At 47.4% G+C, this 19,194-nt stretch overlaps 1 protein-coding gene across 1 annotated transcript in view; it reads left to right on the forward strand.

Annotated features, from left to right (window-relative positions):
* The first annotated feature begins 253 nt into the window (after positions 1 to 253).
* LOC135827395 (mucin-2-like) overlaps positions 254 to 19,194 on the forward strand; it is a 37,081-nt gene continuing 18,140 nt past the window's right edge. The window contains exons 1-8 of the mRNA XM_065339889.1: positions 254 to 587; positions 1,184 to 1,259; positions 3,402 to 3,425; positions 3,960 to 4,022; positions 4,754 to 5,068; positions 8,231 to 8,266; positions 11,433 to 11,729; positions 12,538 to 12,687. Of these exons, the coding sequence (XP_065195961.1) occupies positions 576 to 587; positions 1,184 to 1,259; positions 3,402 to 3,425; positions 3,960 to 4,022; positions 4,754 to 5,068; positions 8,231 to 8,266; positions 11,433 to 11,729; positions 12,538 to 12,687 (973 nt within the window). The 5' untranslated portion in view covers positions 254 to 575. The remainder of the gene's footprint in view (positions 588 to 1,183; positions 1,260 to 3,401; positions 3,426 to 3,959; positions 4,023 to 4,753; positions 5,069 to 8,230; positions 8,267 to 11,432; positions 11,730 to 12,537; positions 12,688 to 19,194) is intronic.

The following is a 19,194-nucleotide window of genomic DNA, read 5'->3' on the forward strand; positions in this document are numbered from 1 at the left end:
ACGTGTGGAGAGCTAAAGGGGATGATGTCAAGTCTAGATCGACGTTCGAGTTAGTTCATGTTTGGTATCATCGATGCGTACCGCGATCAGAAAGTCACAGCGGAAAGGCAGACGAAACTGATACTCGAAAGTCGAAAAGGCAGAACTGCCATAACAGAACGTCGGACTCGGAGTCTGGCGATTCCACATGTCATGACACAAGAGATCCACAGGAACAGTGTGCAGTGTGAAGCTGAACAGGGAAGCTGTTATTCGAACATTTGTGAAATTGTGTCTTCTTGTCGTCAGTAGACCGTCGCTACATGCCAGTAGTAGTATCTAGCCCGGCTTGCGGCATTTCTTCCACAGCCTCCGTCACATTATGAGAAGACGGAGAGTGTCCTTAGCCTCGACTTAGGGATTGCGTACGGCAAGGACGGGCGAGGAGAAGGAAGAACGGCTAGCCTGAGTAGTGGAGGTGGCCTTGTCGGTCCGGGATCCACGTTGTACTGAAAATACGTTGGTGTAGTAGTAAGCTCCGCGTCCTGTGAAGGATCCTGTCCGTGATTCAGCAGCGAACTATCACGGCGTCGAAGATGCAAGCGCAGGTGAGTGGCAGCGACTCTTGCCGAGTGCGAGCTGTGCGGGAAAATTAGTCGTATGTGTTCGTGATCCAGGGGGTTATAATGAAGCCTTGGATTATACTTTATCCTGTATCTCTATGTGATTGCAATGCCTCGGAGCTCGGTAGTTTTGTGTATCCGAGGGGGCATACACCACAGTCCAGCAGTCAGGATTTGGTTGCATCTGGACGAATCCTTCGACGTTTCGACTCCGGAAAAATCTAAGATTTTGGGTGTTCCCACAGAGGTCAAGGGGGGATCTGATCGACGAAGCATCGGCGGAATAATTGTTTACAAGGGGAGAACGACTTCTTGAAGGTAGCAGGCTTGGAAATGTGAGCCGCTTTTCAACATGGATGTATTACCGTACCGGAAATCCAGGAAAACAAACGGGTGTTATACGAGATGTGATGGGGGGGGGGGTGTTTGTTTGCGTGTGTGTGTGTACACACACTGTGTGTATGTGTGTCTGATGCCCCTCCGGGGCCCACGTGACCCCTGTGGCAGTGGCTCTACAGGACAGCACATGACAGGTGTGTGTGTGTGTGTTGACTTTTTTTATTTTGTGCCGCTTTCCACAGGTATCGCCGCCGCTTTCCCAGACTGTGTTTTGCGTTGTCATGCTGATCACAACACTGCTTTTGGCAGATACAGACGGTTAGTGCGTATTCTTTCTTTAATATCTATTACAGTCGACTCCTGATATAACGAACACCATTGAGCATGAAAATTAGTTCTTTATAGCCGAAGTTTGTTGTAACAGAAATTCACTTCCACGGTAGGTTCAAACTGGGACACGGACAACGGTTCGCTATATCACCGAATTCGCCATTATGAGAGTTCGTTATAAGTGGAGTGGGACTGTGTTGTACTTGTAGTTAACTTCTGTCATGATTTTGTTAGTCGACTCCTGATATAACGAACACCATTGTGCATGAAAATTAGTTCTTTATAGCCAAAGTTTGTTATAACAGAAATGCGCGTACACAGTATTAAAACTGGGACATGGACAACGGTTCGCTATATCCCCAAATTCGCTATATGAGAGTTCGTTATAAGTGGAGTAGACTGTGTTTCACTTGTAGTTAACTTCTGTCATGACTTTGTTAGTCGACTCCTGATATAACGAACACCATTGAGCATGAAAATTAGTTCTTTATAGCCAAAGTTCATTATAAAAGAAATGCACGTACACTGTGGGTTCAAACTGGGGCATGGACAACGGTTCGCTATATCACGGAATTTGCTATATGTGAGTTCGTTATAAGTGGAGTGGACTGTGTTGTACTTGTAGTTAACTGGTACAACGAACACCATTGAGCATGAGAATTAGTTCTTTATAGGCGAAGTTCGTTATAACAGAAATTCACTTACACGGTAGGTTCAAACTGGGACACGGACAACGGTTCGCTATAACACGGGATTCGCTATACGTTATAAGTGGAGTGGACTGTGTTCTCCTTGTAGGCAACTTCTGTCATGACTTTGTTATCTTAGGTAACCCGATTGTGCCCTTGTTAGATGTTGTTTTGTGTTGTAGAGTGTTGCCGGTGGAATTGTGGTGCTACTGCAAGCATTGTCTGTGCCTTCCAGGTCTCAATATATGCGTGTTCTATGCCTGCTAGTATAATTGGTTTCTTGCGTGTAGTTCCGAGTCCCAACCTAACCATTATTCAGGTTTGTTTATGAGGCTAGGGCCGCTGGAAGCAGTTTTTGATTGGTCCGGTAGCATTAAGGCCTTTCATGCTTTGGGTATCGAAATGTTGGATACATATGCCCTCCTCAGCGCTAAACACATGTTGGTGGCCAAAACGTTGGTCCGGTAATAACCTGACCAACCAGACCGGTTCCGACGGGCCTGTTCAGAAGGGTGTGAGTGTGAGCGTATAATATTTCTGGACGTGCTCGCCGTGCAAGTTTCTAGCATAGCGCCCGTGTGCACAGATCACGGGTCACCGACTTGTGCAGAAAAAACCTGTCAAGGCGACCACTCTGACAAGGCGACCACCTTGCGGCCGTTTAATCTAGACAGATGTCATTTCCAGTCAAGTTACCCTGGACAAGGAGGCCACAGGGACACGAGGATCACATTTTTCTTTCTCTCTACAAAATCCACATGATCTCCAGACACTGGGGTGAATAATGGAGTGTGGTGGTGGGGCCCATTAAGCTCAGCCGGCCAGAGGTCTCGGCTTCATAGCTCAATGGACACCAAACACACCATGTGACCATTTGACGCCCATCGCCAGAGGCGATGATAGCGATGCTACAGCAGAAGCCATAGCAGCTTGTGCTGGGATTGCACCATTCAACAGCTTGCAAGGCTGAAGAATTGACCGCCACTATTCAGCCTGGTCTACACCACACAGCTATGAAGTGGTTTTTCTGGCCAGTGAATCCCTAACACACACACACACACACACACACACACACACACACACACACACACACACACACACACACACACACACACACACACACACACACACACGCATGCACGCACGCGCACACACACACACACACACACACACACACATGCTAGGCTACCATGAGTGGTGGTTGCCTTGGACAGTTTTCACAGCAATCTACAACTGATATAGCCATGTTGACCATATCGTTCAGGGTACGGTTTCACAAACGCACAGCTAGGTGAAAAATAAACCACTGCGTGTCTGTGTTTTCCCATTTGTGGCTGCCCGCGTGGATGCGTGCGCGCACGCTCGTGTGTGTTTCTGTGTGTGTGTGTTCATGCACATGTTTGTGCACGCGCTCATATCTCCGTCTGCATTGGCTTTTCAGCTAATACTTCAGGAGCTGTCACAAGTAAGTGTGCCGTACTTTCGGCCAATGTGTACTGTTGTTTATCAAAATTTACCTTTCTCCTGGATCCAGACAGTCTCTCTCCTGAACCAACTCACTGTCCCTTTATATATATATGTGTGTGCCCAATGCTGTAGACAGCAAGCTGTTTCGGCCATAAAGGCCTCATCAGTACAGCTACGAGCTAAATAGGCCGAGCTACCAGCCATGGTGCAAAGGAGGCACCACAGTGTATATAATATGTGGGTGTGTGTGTGTGTCTGCTTGCAACGTGTGTGCATGTGTGTTCGTCTCTCTGTGTGTATGTGTGTGACGACTGCGTGCTTGCTGTACATGTGCACCTGTGTGTACGCATGCTTTTGTGCACTTGCGCATGAGCGCACGCGTGTGTTTGTGTGTTTGTTTGTGTGTGTTTGTTTGTGTGTGTGTGTGTGTGTGTGTGTGTGTGTGTGTGCACGTGCACGTACATGTATGTTCATGTGTAATTCACGGGTACGCCTGTCGGTTTTTTTTCATCAAACACACAAACACCTTCAGGTATGGTGCTACCCGATGGCGGCGGCGGCGATGGAGGTGGACCTCCTGATTCCGGTGGCTTCTGTAAGCACTCATGCATAGACAGGCTATAGGCGTCGAATTGTCCGCCAACTCCAGCGCAGCCACTTCCACATTTATGAAACTTCGCTCCTCAGCTTCACCGCTCGCCTCCTCAACTCCAGAATGATTTCTTCCCGACAATTTGGTGTGATATAAATTCGAATCGCAGTAAAGAGACCATTTTGGAGTTGAGGAGTGAAGTTCCATAACTGTCTATGCGTCTCTTGAATGTTTTAGACATTTATGCACTACTACTACTACTACTATGCAGTGAGCTACTACTGTCCATTCATTAACTTTCAGCGTTACCAAGAGTACATAACCCCCCAGAGTGTGCAACGCCTGATCCAGCTCTGCATAGGGTCTTGGTCGAGCGGAATCGGATCTTTGCGTCATAATACCGTACACATCTGAGGGGAACCCGGGGAGTCGCGGGTACTCTTGGATCAAAAACAATGGTGCCCTGCCCCGAGACCGGCCTTGCGCTGGTCTGAAGTGTACGCATGACATCAGAAGATCCGATTCCGCTCGACCAAGACCCTACGCAGAGCTGGATCGGCGTTGCACACTCTGGGGGGTTATGTACTCTTGGCGTTACCTTTTTTTGTTTTCTCGTCGCCCACGTGTACATGGAGCAGTACCAAGTGGAATTTGTAGTCTCCCACACAGATTGGCTTGTGATCTGACACTCGGTTTGATCCCTCCTCTTTCTGTCCGCCTTTTTTTCTCGCCAGCCGACATTGATCTGATTGTCTCCAGCAAGAATGTGACGGTGGCGTCAAACGGAGACGTGACGATTGGCTGTCGCGCAAACTCCCTAGATGCGCCACCAATCCGCTGGACAACGCTGCAAGCATGCCAGCCCCAGTTTATTGCTAGTAAGGCCGATATTCACACGTTCTCTTCAGCGGAAATTCAGACTTCATTCAGCGTGCTTCACCTGCGTAGTATGACCCAGTCGTGTACACTCAGCTGTAGTTTTCTGAGCTTGCTGAATACCACAAGGGGAACAACACCTGGTACAGCAGAGAATATCACAGTCACCGTGGGTGAGTGTGTAGCGTTATGTGTGTATGTACATATCATTATCTGTGTTTGTATCTATGTTGGGGGGGGGGGGGAGGGGAGGGGATGTGCGTGCCTGTGCGTGTGTGTATGTGTGTATGTGTGTGTGTGTGTGTGTGTGTGTGTGTGTGTGTGTGTGTGTGTGTGTGTGTGTGCGTGTATAATGTGTGTGTATACGTGTGTTGTGTGTGTGTGTGTGTGTTGGGGGATGTATGTGTGCGTGTGTGCGTGCGTGCGCGTGCACGCGTGTGTGCATATGCATATGCATGTGCAAGCGTTCGTGAATGTGGGGGTGCATGTCTCTCTCTCTCTCTCTCTCTCTCTCACACACACACACACACACACACACACACTTGTACTTGTACTTGTACTTGGTGCTCATTGCCAAAACTTGTCATGTGGGTCTCCCCGGGAGAGGGGAGAGAGACCCAAAAGCAATCTTGGAAAGATAACTCAATTGGCTATTGAACCGCCCAACGGCCGACACCCCTGAAATCCCCAAAACTCTGGGTGGACTTGAAAATGATCCCACTTATGGGCTCACCACACCTCAGTAAGTGGGTGAGGACAAGGTGCAGAAAAAGGATTGACGCACACACACACACACACACACACACACACACACACACACACACACACACACACACACACACACACACACACACACACACACACACACACACAGACTCTCTATCTCTCTCTCTCTCTCTCTCTCTCTCTCTCTCTCTCTCTCTCTCTCTCTCCAGGCGCGGGTTTGTGAGCAGGCTTTCATTTCATTCTTTCTTTTTAATTCTTTGTGGTGGGTCTGATCTACTCACCTCCCAGGGGCATAGACCAAAGCACCCCCCTCAAAAATTTCGATCGTGGTCTGCAGCTGGTTCGAGAGAGACCGTAATACGCGGACCGCTGATCACATGTGAAGAAGGCTTCTCCCCCTGGCCCCCGCCACACAACAACGCAAACTCTTGATTGTATCTTCAATACTTATATTATACCAAGAAATGACGAGGGCGCAGGAGGAGAGAGACAAACTTGGAGACGACAAAAAGGACAACGGGAAGACTCCCGGGAAAAGACTCAAAGAAAACAACAAGAACAAGCAGTAATATTGCGACGACAAATCGGGACGACCAATCAGGGACTAATACGTACAGAACACATGACCAAGACCAAGACAACCAGACCACGGACGAATCACACATGACTCTCATTCCCAGACCAAACTAGCACTGCGCATGTACAGCATTCACTTGACAGTCACTCTCACACAGACGGAAGCACCTCCTCACACTCTGACAACGCGTACTCTTGCATGCACCACATACCATAAACGTCACACATCACACCATACTCACGCGTACACCTAGACCATATATGACACCAGACACTGGACTCCACCAGACAAGAACCAAATACAACGACATGCGTAAATCAATACGAGACGAAATCCGCAACACATGTGCAACTCTGCACATCGCGCACAGTAGCAAACCTTGTTCAGACCAGGAAGTAGTAGGTATTGCACTACTGCAGTTCACTATTTTGTCTGATGATTGGCCATTTAGCAATGAAACTTCTAGTCAAGGGCAACTCCGCTTCGTACCTACCATTATGCAGCATTACGTCAGAAGACCTCAGCAGACTCAGCACATGATTTGTATGGCACTCAACACGTTTTGTTAGAAGCGAAGAGTCATACAAACACGCCATGGGTAGAAGTAGCAACACAGTCCATGGAAAACACACAGCAGGCATAGCAGTTTGTTCGCGCTACGTTTTGTAGAATGTACGTGGACATGACGGTTTAGTGTCCGCATTGGAGGTTGTGGAAAAGCAAAGAAGATTCTTTCACGTGTTTCAAGTGTCGGTACAGCAGCAGAACAGTGAAAGTAACGTTGGCGGGAAGCTGGCGGGTGGATCACACGACCTAGTTTCGGGATCCCGTGACCCTGCTATCATGACAACCATCCCGTCCCGCCAGCCCGTCCCGTGAGTGTGGACGCACCCTTAGGAGCTGCACCTGCGCTTTGATCCACAGAGGGTGGTTGTGTCCCTGCGGATGCGCAAAACTCGTCCTCCAGCCAAGTCTAACGCTAACCGTGAATTTATTTCCGATCATTTCTGCTTTCATCTCATTACAAAATGTCTAGACTGACAACGTGGTTGTTAAGTCATGGGCCTGGTTTTAGGCATAAATAACCTGTTGTAGAGGTCTCCGTCATCATTTTCAGACCTACCTGTCTTTATAAATGGAAATCCCCCCCCCCCCTCCCTCTCTCTTTCTCTCCTCATCCTCTTTGTCATCAGCGCCCTCGCCCTCCCGTCGCCCTCCCCTCGTCTTCCCCTCCTGTTTCTCCTTCTCCACTGTTCTCGAGTGTGTGTAACGTAAAGTACCGCCAGAGCGCCCCACCATCTCGTCCTTTCGCTGTCGTATTGTGGAGGTGGTCTCCTGTCTGTAGGTCATACGACACGAACTTTGTACACATATTGCATGTTCTGCAGACAATCCATACCTTCCAGCGTACACAAGCTCCACACAAAAACCTGCTTAGTGTGACCTTAGTACACTAAGGTTCTCACACCGTACAAACTTCGTGGGACTGTGCCATACGATTTTCCTTTCCCTGGCTGTAAAATCAAGGTGGGGCGCTCTCGCGAGACGGGGCGCTCTGGGTTGTACTTTACGGTACATGTTGCAATGGACAAGATAAAGTGCACGGTGATTCTATGGTATCCTGCATCTTCTCCTAGGGCTGCAAGGAATATTCTATTTCACACACGAACGAATACCCGTAACGAACGAATAACGAATATTCTCTCAAAATGCTGAATTATTTCTAAGGGTGAAACAAATATTTAAATAGGAACGAAATCGAATTTTGTCTAAACAAATCGAATTTTCTATAGAGAGTCTCATAGTAATATCATCAAGAAGCGATATCTTGTATCTAACTTAGGAACGTTTTCTTGTGATGGTCATCAGCTAGAGCACATCACTGAGTGCTGAACAAAGAATATAAACATTCTTAGGGACAACACATCGTTCCTTGATGATGTTCATAGCAGTTTTAAAAAACTGTTGTCTCCTCGTCGACTCATCGCGTATACGTGTCCTTTGTACATGTACGTTTGTATGGTCATTTCAGGTACGCCTCCGCCAACCCAAGCTCCAGACGGCCAAGGTAACAATCCACTTTTTCTACACTAGTACCCCCATTCCTGGTGCAGTCAGGCATCTTTAGGCGGAACAGACTGGAGGGCCATGTCTGAAGAAGGGTTGAGGCTTCCTGCAGCTTCATCTCGGAATAGGGAATTTGGGTGGACACGCCCATTCCCACAGTGCTGCACATCCGAACCAGTTCCGCTACTACACAACATTTCGGCACTTTCCTACCCTCAACATATTATAGGGATAAGATGGGCATGCTGTTGTGAAGCACTTTTGACGGTACATAGTGCCAAGAGTGCCCGCCATGGCAACGTGTGACTCGGGGCGTAGCTGATCCCCTGGGGGGGGGGGGGGGGGGGCATGGCCGCATGTGTGAAGGATGGCTGGTGTATGTCATTCATGGTCATTATGTGCATGCTGAACCTAGGGGGGCTACTCGCCTGGCGTGCAGCTATATCACTGTACATGCAAGGTTAGCCTGCTTGTCGAGTAGGGAAGCTTTCAATTCTGGGAAGGTGTTTCGAAATCGTCGACACAATCTGAAGATCTGCAGCCTGATAGGGAGGCTTGGCGCCTCGGGAATACTGCTAGCTCTTCTGAGGCAAGAGCTTGTCTTCTCGTATTCCAACAAGCAGTCTGAGTTTGGTGCCTTTTTTCTCTTTCTGAATGCGTAAATCTGGGTTTTGTTTGCGAATGAATTCAGCATCTAAGCTTCCTAACCTGTTATCATTGTGGAGACACAATGTGATATCAAAATGCAAGCCGAGAACAGATGAATTAAAATATTGATTTATGTGAAAATTGCGCAAAAAATTAAACATGGCTGCTAAAGGGTACCCGTTAACCCGCCCGTTAAGAAAATTACCCGTTCGTTAGTTAAAGGTACACCCGTTTGACCCTGAGTATAAAACAGAGAGGTTCCAGGCTGTCCAATGGAGTGCTGCTCTCTTTCGAAAGACAGAGCTAGTCTAACCAATAATATGAGGATGAGAAACAGGGTTTTAACTCCGACATTCACGTTCACGCACTATTAAAACTTTTTTCATCCTCTTGTTATTGGTTGTGAGACTCCAAGTTAACGCTGATGGTAGCAGGAGCGCCAGACACGCTACAGTCGCAACGGTATTGACCGTACCACTCCTTGCCTCGGATACCTTGTGAATCATTAACCCTTTCAGTGCTAATGACGAGATATCTCGCTCTGTAAAGTGTGCCTGAACGGCGGATGATGAGATATCTCGCTCCACGGCCCACGCAATAGTACCAAGTGCATATGTCACTGTACAAACTGTCGTAACTCATGTCAACGGCGGCCGATTTTCACAAACGATATACCGTTAGAAAGGTATTGAGCTCAGCTTTCCAGTGATATAAAGTGCGTTGCGAGAGGACTAGATTTGAGTGAGCGATGACGAATAGAATTGCAAAAAATCAAAAATACGCTTTCTGGCCATCAGTTCAAACTTTTTGCTCGCGACTCGCTTTTTTTTAGGAGATTTCCCTTTGCTACAGCGCATGTGTGTGGGGCATCAAACAAATCGCTTGGATCTCAGCTTTGCAGCGCAGTTTGAATCGTGAAGTTTGGTTTAGTTTGAGAGAGATGGCGAGCGAAAATGTATTATGAAGTTGTTTAGCGATTCTTGGACATGTAAGGGCTTCTTCTAGAGCACATAGACAGACCTTCGTGTAAGAAAAATCCAGGAGAGTGAACAATCACTCTCGCTATCCTCTCAAGGAGAGTGGTGGGAGAGCAGTTCCCCCCCCCCTCCCCCCCCCCCCCCCCCGCCCCCCCCCCCCCAAAAAAAGTCGCTCGCCTAATCTATCCAAGGCGAGCACAATACGGTTTTTTTTTTCAATATCTTGCCATACCCCAATCGGATTCAATACCCAATAGCTGCCAAATTCGTTCTGGAAAATCGCTGTACGCACTACAAATGAAAGCTGTTCGGACCACAGCTTTAGTTTCCCTTCATCAGGGACAGGCACACGCAATGGGAAATTGAGACAATTCGCTAAGATCCATGGTATTTTGTAGTAATAGTATTCATCGTAGAGCGCTCCTTCCTTCCGTAGCTGACCGCTAAAGACCTGTGCCTGGCGTCACACAGGTCTATGCATGCCCGCACTGTCACGCAACAGAGGGAAATCCTAGGCTTTATGCAAAAATACTATGAATCTATGATTGCCGCCCAAGTGCGGAAGTGAAAATTTGCAACGGTACGTAAAATACCTTGCGAGTGCCGTAACTCCACTATTGGACCTCGGATTGACTTCCGATTTGTTGAAGCCGACAGCTGAGATCTTTCTAATGCGAATAGTCCTTTCGATTACTCGATTCCGCTCAGGGAAAGCCGAGTTACGAAATATTGAGTGTTTTCAGAACTTCATAGTGATGCGGATGCGCTCGAAATTCTCAAGGCGCGCGACGAAAAGTGCGCCCTAAAAGAAAATAAGGAGAGCGAAGGCGCGCGAGAGCGATCGCTCTCCTTTTACCAGATGGTCTGCATAGATGTGACGCTGGCATGCTTATGGAGCTGAGAACTGCCAGAGAGTCTTCGCTTGGCTCAGGCCTTTCCAACAAGCCATAGATCGTGGAAATACATCAATAGATGCAAACATGGCGAAAGATTTTGCTCGGCGACGTGCATGCAGGGCCTGAAATGAAGGCAAGTGCGCTGAAAGCTTAGCCGGCAGGGGGAAAACTAGGCCAGCAGCGAAAGGGTTAAAAGGCACTGATTTGGGCTCTAAATTTCGAAAGAAAGTTCAGAGGATACCATCTGCTCCGGCCTTGACGGGGTAAGGGGTGGGTTTTTCAAGGCGTAGGCTGTACAATATATGTTTCTGTACTTGAGCTTTTAGTGGAATGAGAATATGCCACTGTAGATCACGCCCACCAACCAGCCCTCTACTCATGTTAAACACGTCTTGCAAACAGCACTGTCGGCAGCGCTGCAGCACTATACACGAATATTCGTGAAACGAAAGCAGACCTCGCAGTACCGCCATTTGTGAAATTCCCTTGTTTCGTGACAGTCTTGGCACAGCGGCACCTCATTGCCTCTTCTCCCTAGCGCTTGGCACGATGTTGCCGCTGTGAACCATACAGGGTAGGGTGGTGGAGTTCCTGCGGATGCGGAAAACTCCGAACCGTGAATGTATGTTTTTGCTGCTGTGTGCAGGTAGTGAGGACTTAACCCGCATCGGCAGTCATCTGCGGAATGTCACCAACGGTAGCAGCTTCACTCTGGCCTGCTTAGCGCCGGATCGTCCCGTGGCCTGGAACGTCACGGGCAGCTGCGTGACGTGGTTCAGCGCGGCCGTTGCCAACGGGAGTATCCACCTGCACTCGCTGTATCTCTCCGACAGATCAGCCACGCTGTACGTACTGGGAGTGCCGGTGGCACGGTTTGCACACGCCTGCGAGTATCTGTGCACAAACGGGCCAGCGACCGAGCGATTCGGCGTCAATATTGTCGGTAGGTCCGCCGAACATGCCTTGCTAGCGTAGATTGTGAGCATACGAGTGATTTTGTGTGAGTGCAAACCAACCGAAGTGTTGGTCTCCAGTACATTGTGCTTAACACGCATGCACAGAGTTTGCATGTAGTAACATGGATATGGCATGCAAGCAGGGGCGTCGGAAGGTATTTTAGTGTGGTACGGTCGGCCATCTGAAGTACAATTTACTCGTGGAGGAGGGGTGGCGGAGCCGAAATATTTGGAATTTTACATCCCAGATCAGTGTATTTTGTTGATTCACGGGGTATCTGGGGCAAAAAGTGGTACGGTCAATACCGTAGTGACCGTACCGTGTGCGACGCCCCTGCATGCAAGTGAATGATTACTAGTGCCAATCCTATTGGTGAGCCTCATGTTCTCTGTGCAGATATCTGTGAATGTGTACGGCAACAAAGGCTCGAGGCATGAAGTGCGTCACATTCGTTTTCTTCTCGTCTGTTCACACTCATGTGACGGTCACGAAAGACGGACGGCTTTTCTGGTAAACTAACTTCTTCTGTCCAAAAGCACAGCTCAAAGCAACAGCTCTTCTGCATGTGAAGACAACCCAAAAAGCGCGCCAACGCGCGTGTGTACAGCCCTCGGAGTGTCACATGATACTCATTGCGACAGAACTACTAGTAGATGCTAAGAGCAGAGAATCAGGCATGTGATGCACTGTGACAGTGAATCTCAGCTACGTAATGCAAGGTCTGATGAATCAGATCCGAGCGCCGTCTTACTGCAGATGATGGTGTGCGATATGTTTTCACTGTCCGCCTGCAGATCCTCCCATTGCCCCGACGACTCCGGCTCCGACCACTCCCACGCAGATGCCTGACCCAACGCAGGCGGAGACGACTGAAGCGTCCAGCGGAAACTTCCCCAGTACGGTGCCGTCTGACACAGCGCAGGCAACAGCGTCCTCAGGACCAGGTACGGCTTTGCCAGGTGTTTGTTTGTTTGTTTAATTTATTTTACTTCACCAAGTAACAGGCATTTCTGCCTTCTCACCAGTTCCGGAGACCTAGTTCCGACAAAATGATGAAGAGTAAATGAAAATGTATGTATAAAATGATTAAAATCATGTAGAAGGTTATAAAGATGTCTGTCTGCCTGAAGCATGGGTTTGGCCATGTTACGGACGTTTGCTCCGAACTCAAGCTTCAGTGAGTGCGTTCGATTATGCCCGCCGCGAATCGATGTTGAATCCATTCATGAATCGCCCCTAGCCATTCACATCAATCTGTGTGAACAGGGCGAGTGCATTCCGAACCGATTCCAGGGCTCATGGCATGAAATCAAACGGCGAGATTCCATTCACGAATCGATTCGTGGCAGTAATCGAACGCACCCTGCGTGCACATGCTTCACTGAAGCGGTGCATACAGCAAACGGCCATGCAATCACCTCCATGCTATGGACACGTGTATGCGTGTGTGTGTGTGTGTGTGTGTGTGTGTGTGTGTGTGTGTGTGTGTGTGTGTGTGTGTGTGTGTGTGTGTTTCCTTAGTGTCAGCTGCTTGGCCGTCATTCACAACGTAGTTTTATTTTTTTATTTTTTTAAGGAGAACACAAACCTACAAATCATGTTGAAAGACAAAAAGTACATGTACATTGGACTGGGTAAGCGCTATCCACAATGCCAGTTAATAGCTGTGCTGACGAAATACATGGACTCTGCCGACCATGGGTCTCGGCGTCACAGTGCCATGTATGCATCAAAATTTAAAGGTATGTGCACTATACACCGCGGCCTATCTTAAACTTAAATTCTCTCCCCTCGACAACACTCCGGACTTGTACATGTATTTTTCATATGGAATAGTACTTCTGTGAAGAGAATATCATCATCATCTGCGTTGCCGAAAAAATAATAATAGGAAAATATTGGATATATAAATAATCGACGCGGAGACAACAATTTTATAATAGCTATAAAGAGAACAAATTCTGCTGTCATCGCCACACTACAACAAAGTCATGAAGGTTTACCAAAATCGATAATAATATTGTAAGGAACAAAATTTGGAGGCGTATCCAATTTCGAAAGAAAAGGTGACAGCACCGACGCAATCCACACAGTCAAGTAAGCCAATTTGGTAACCGAACGTTTTCGCTCCCTTCTCATCATGGGTAAGTACAGGGAATAATGGAAAATTGTCAAAATACAGGAATTTATAGAGCTACAGCAAAAGCAAAGATCCACAAGTATTCTCATCTACTTTTTCAATGCCGATACTGTGGTAGTCGGTATGTTTGCAGAACTGTTCAGCACCTTGGCGCACGAATCCGTCAGCACGTACCCTTGAGGTTAGTCCCGGTACACGCACGTGATTCTCGCCCTCGACGTGGTCGTCCTCCTAAATGTGCGTCTACTGAGTTTGGGTCACGTGAAGCATTGTCCCAGTCCAAGGTTTCGTCTGGCGCGGCGGCACAATCGACTCCTGCATCGACGGCATGTGCTGGGCTTGGGCCAGCCCAAGTCGGAAAAGCAAAGAGGTGCAGAGTTGTTAAAGCAATGCCAGGGGCACCAACTCGAAGAGTTACTCGCAGCCAGTTGAGGATTCGTACTGAGATGCAAGTAGTTGTGGTATGGGAGCAGTTCTTAGCCAGCAGCAGGGCGGTCAGGACGCGGTTATTGCTTATGCCAGCAAAGTGTTCAACAAAGCGCAGAGGAATTACAGCACTTACGATCGTGAACTCTTGGCCTGTTTTACGTTCATTGATCAGTATCGCCACTACTTGCTAGGAAAGCGTTTTCAAATCCGTACAGACCACGCAGCCTTGAAAGAATTGATGAAAATGCCGGAACCTCGAGGTCGTAGAGCACGATGGTTAGAGAAGCTGTCCGAGTATGACTTCACGATCCTTCATCGTGCTGGGTTGCAACATGCCAATGCAGATGCATTATCCCGCTATCCTGTCGAAGCTGACATTGCGACTGATGAGGTTGAGGTAGTCACACATGACGACATCGATTTGGCCTCTGCGATCTTACCCCAGATCACTGTTCAACCTGATTTTCCGCTCTTATCGAGTTTGATGTACGGACCGCCCAGTCCGCTGATTCTGAGATTCAGAAAGTGTTGTCTTGGTACGACAATGGGACTGGATCTCTTGTCCGGCCGCCAGAGAACCAACTAGTAGGTGTTTCCAACGCCACCCGGCGATTTGCTGCTGAGCTACACACCTTCCAGGTCTCCGATGGACTTCTATGGCGGCAGAAGGACGTCGACGGCGTAGATCACCTACTTCTAGTTGTGCCCGGTGACTTAGTAAACACAGCCATATCTTCTCTACACGACCTTCCTGGGGGAAGCCACGGCGGAGTCGACAAAACCATCGCCAAGTGTAAGCAACGCTTCTTTTGGTTTGGGATGTCAGTCGGTAGAGCATTAGACTCTTAATCTCAGGGTCGTGGGTTCGAGCCCCACGTTGGGCGCCAATTGTCGTCGGGGGGTTTTATTGCCTCGCACGATAGCCCTTCTGATTACTCTCGATATCTCATATCACACGGATGCCACACTCAGAGAACAGATTATTGTTGTTGCTCCAAAGAGAGTCTCAAGAAGAAGGCACCCAAAACAACCAGAATGCGTACGATAAGTATGCAAGCATGCGCACAACAACAAGAACATGTACGATAATCATGCAAGCATGCGCAACCGGCGCAGTCCGCGCGCGGTCCGCACACACGTGCCAAAGGGGCACAAACCCTCCAGAAGGGCAGGGACAACAACTGCGTCTGTACGTACATATATACAATGTTGTACGGATTGTCAACAAGCCTCTAACAAAACAACATCAGGCCGTGCAGTTTTAGGCTCGCAGCAACCGCCATCCTGTGTACGACCTCGTCCGAGTTGATCACACCGGTTCCTCTACGCGTGTACACTTTAATCGATTGAAGAAGTGCTTCTTAACTGGTCCCGCTTTGCCCACAGAAAATCAACCGCCCACTGTGCAGCCGTTGGCACAGAGTGCACCTCCCTTGTCACACTCTCCCTTCACCCCATTCCCTGACGACGAAAGCCCAGCAGTTCCAGCAGCTCCCGCAGCAGCAGCAGCAGCTCGTGCTCCGCACAATCGCCGCCCTCCCCTTTGGTTGAATGAATATGCTCGATAATTATTAATGGAAATGTAATAGCCCAAATGTCCCACACTGGTAATAATGTACGGCAGTGCACATGGTGTTCACATGGGTTGAATAATGGAATCCGCATGAAAATCCTGTTGTGCCAGAAAAGCTCCTTTTATCTTGTTTTAAGTAGGAAAACATACCGTATTTCCTCGATTAATGGACCATGCTCGAATAATAGACCGTGCTCGAATAGTAGACCCTCCTAGAGGCCTCACGGAAAAATAGTAGACCATGCCCGAATAAGAGACCCGGTCTCTTATTTGAGTTCATCGCTTTGCGCATGCGCACTAAGAAAGCATGTGGTGGATCAAAAAAGGACGCGATTTTAGGTTGCGCAACTACAATTTTTGTAGTGGCTAGTGCTTTCTTTCATTATTTGAGCACAGTCCGGGAAATTATTAGGGGTGAAACGGTTCGGGTAAGGAACCGGTTTTGGAACCGCCAGCTGAAAAGAATCGGGTACCCGTTTCGTCAAATTTCGAACCGAAACTCGAAAAATCTTGTTCTTGTACAAATACATGTACACGTCGTCTACTCAAGATTTTAAATGTCTTACCTAACGATCCCCACTCTTCCAAAGAGTTCTCTGGTCATTATCTTCTTCGCACTTGGACTCTCCGATGTCTCATTCTTGCTCGTAAAAATGGTTTTTTCTAAAAAATAATTGTCGCGAATGCATTTTGTCGGTCTGGAGAAAAGAGTGCATGGAACCGATACCCGAACCGTGGGAAACAATGCTGGCATTCGGGTACCCGAACATGAAAAACATGGAACCGTTTCACCCCTAGAAAATATAGTGGACCGTGCTCAAATAATGAACCATGCCCAAATAAGAGACCGGGGGTCCAACCCTCTTCAAAAAAAAAAAGACCAGGTCTATTAATCGAGGAAATACGGTAAGTCTTTAAAAGATCATTTTTGTTGTTTTTGTTTTTAAGTCATGAGGACATGACTGAAGAAGGAGGGGAGTTATGTAGCAAGTTGTATTAGGGCATGTTCGATTGGTAAGGATCGGGATCGGGATCCAGATCTCGGATCCCTCGGATCCTTCAGATTCAACTGAACACTTTATCTTGGACCTTGACTGTTGCCATGTTGAAAATGGCGCTCACAAGGCACCCAAAAAGGTGAACGTCATACTCATCGCGTGCGTCGTACAAAAAGTCAACAAGCTCTATCTCCATCCATGTGTGCGTACCACAATGTGTACAAAAATGATTTTTACCCGCCATATACGCACAAAGGTCACATTTGGATCCGGTGGATCGGGATCCCGATCCTACCAATCGAACATGCCCTTAGTTTTAGGCATATTTACCCTTTTAAGGCATAAAATACCCCTTTTAGGCATAACACCCTTTTCCCTTTTAGGCATAAATTCTCTTTTCTCTTTTAGGCTGTACTCACACTATTTGAAAAACCGCATACAAGTGACTTACGTGTGAATGTTGCCACGGTGACGGTTGCGAAAATGAAAAAAGCCCTTGAAAGCCACTTGAAAGGTTTCAGGGGAAACGGAACCCTCTTCTACGAGGTTTTTTGCTTTCAAGCCGTTTGGAAAGCTGTGTGAGGTCAGGAGGCCGGAGTACTATTGTACGTTGAAAGGCTCCAGAATATTTTTCATGCTTTGTTTCCTCATGGTCGTACTGCTCTTGTACATATACTTGTAGTTTCCTTTTTTTGCCTGTCATTTCTGAATTCTTTGGTGTTTTTCCGAGTATTTTCCGTCTTCTTTCTTCCAGTAGCTTCCCGTTGTTTTTGATTGCCGTTTCTGTCGCATTTCTTTTGTACCATTGCTTTTGTCCCAACATTATGCCTCGCGTAGTGTTTTCTGACGATTTGGAGAAGAAGTTCATCGAGCTGTGGAGAGAAACTTCTTCATCCGTCGACGTCGACGATGTGCTACTTCTTCGCGAGGCATGGCGAATGAACTCCATGATCCAAGCAAGATATTACTGTTTCTATTTTCTCATGAACTGAAAATTTCAAATAAGTTGATCGAGCGCAAAAAAATTGAAGACACGTGCCTCTGGATTTCCAAAACTACCACATGACAATCATGTTTCTCCATGGTAATTTGCTGACAAGAATGTTTCAAGTCGTCACTGGAGTGCAGTGTGCTTGGAAAGGCTTTTTCAAGTACTTTTGTCCAGTTTTGAACGCGACATTCGCGTCAACCTTTCAAGTAGTGTGAGTACAGCCTGAGGCATAACACCCTTTTCTCTTTAAGGCATAACACCCTTTTCCCTTTTTAGGCATAAATACTCTCTTCCCTTTAAGGCATAAATAACCTCTTCCTTTTAAAGGCATAAGACCATGTGCTTTGGCACAAGAGCACGTGAAGCTATGTACTATGATTGTACTCTTGCTTGAAAGGATAAGTTTATGTTTGTATACGCTTGGTATGGTGATCCTGTAAGCTTTTATGTTGTAGATTATAGTATTACGATCCTGAGCAATATTCCGAAAACTATTCTCAAAAAGTTCCAGCCAAATTTGAAATATTTCGAAAACCCTACGCGTCTATAGTTTTGAAATGCACTGTAGTGTTACCATAAGTATTGTACACATCTTCTACATGTATATGGAGCTTTAGACACCCCCTCCCAGATTCCAGCACCCCTAGATTCTTAATGATAGCTTGCATGCCGTCCTACCGGTAGGACCACGGGTCCTACCGGTAGGACCCAAGAAATCGTGCTGCAAAAGTGCTTTTGGTTGAGAAATTTCTTGAAACAATTGTTGAGATGAGGTCTTTGTCAGGCAAAGTAATGGCGCAAAATGCAAGACCATGTCCAGTGCATTGCATACGCGCAATTTTATCAATTGTCAAAATGGCCGCACATACTCCTGTCGGAGCGCTAGCAACTCTGTCCAAAGTGAATTTTGACCATGGTACATCAATCGTGGTGAGGTACTAATGTTTTTATTAGTCTGCCAAGGCAGTGGAATGCATAATTCCATACACCGTTCCCATGGTTACCATTTGCTGTTACCATGGAATTTCGTACTATGCCTTGTGCGATCACGTCTAAAATTTGTGGACTCCTTCATTAGCCCCTGAGCAACAGTTTAGGGTCAAGTTTTAGGTCAATGTTAGAACAGAGGCCATGCAGCATGTCTGTGTATGATGGTCCTACCGGTAGGTCCTACCGGTAGGACCGAGGTCTATGCAAGCTATCATTAACTACTATAATATACTATAATTATTCTAGATGCTCTGGTTGGCTGGTTGAAGATCCCCCAGAGTCTTCAATCAGCCTGATAACCACGAGGTTGGTCTAAGCATTTTCATTCGG

The sequence above is a fragment of the Sycon ciliatum genome, chromosome 11, assembly GCF_964019385.1.
Source record: "Sycon ciliatum chromosome 11, ocSycCili1.1, whole genome shotgun sequence".
Lineage (NCBI taxonomy): Eukaryota > Metazoa > Porifera > Calcarea > Leucosolenida > Sycettidae > Sycon > Sycon ciliatum.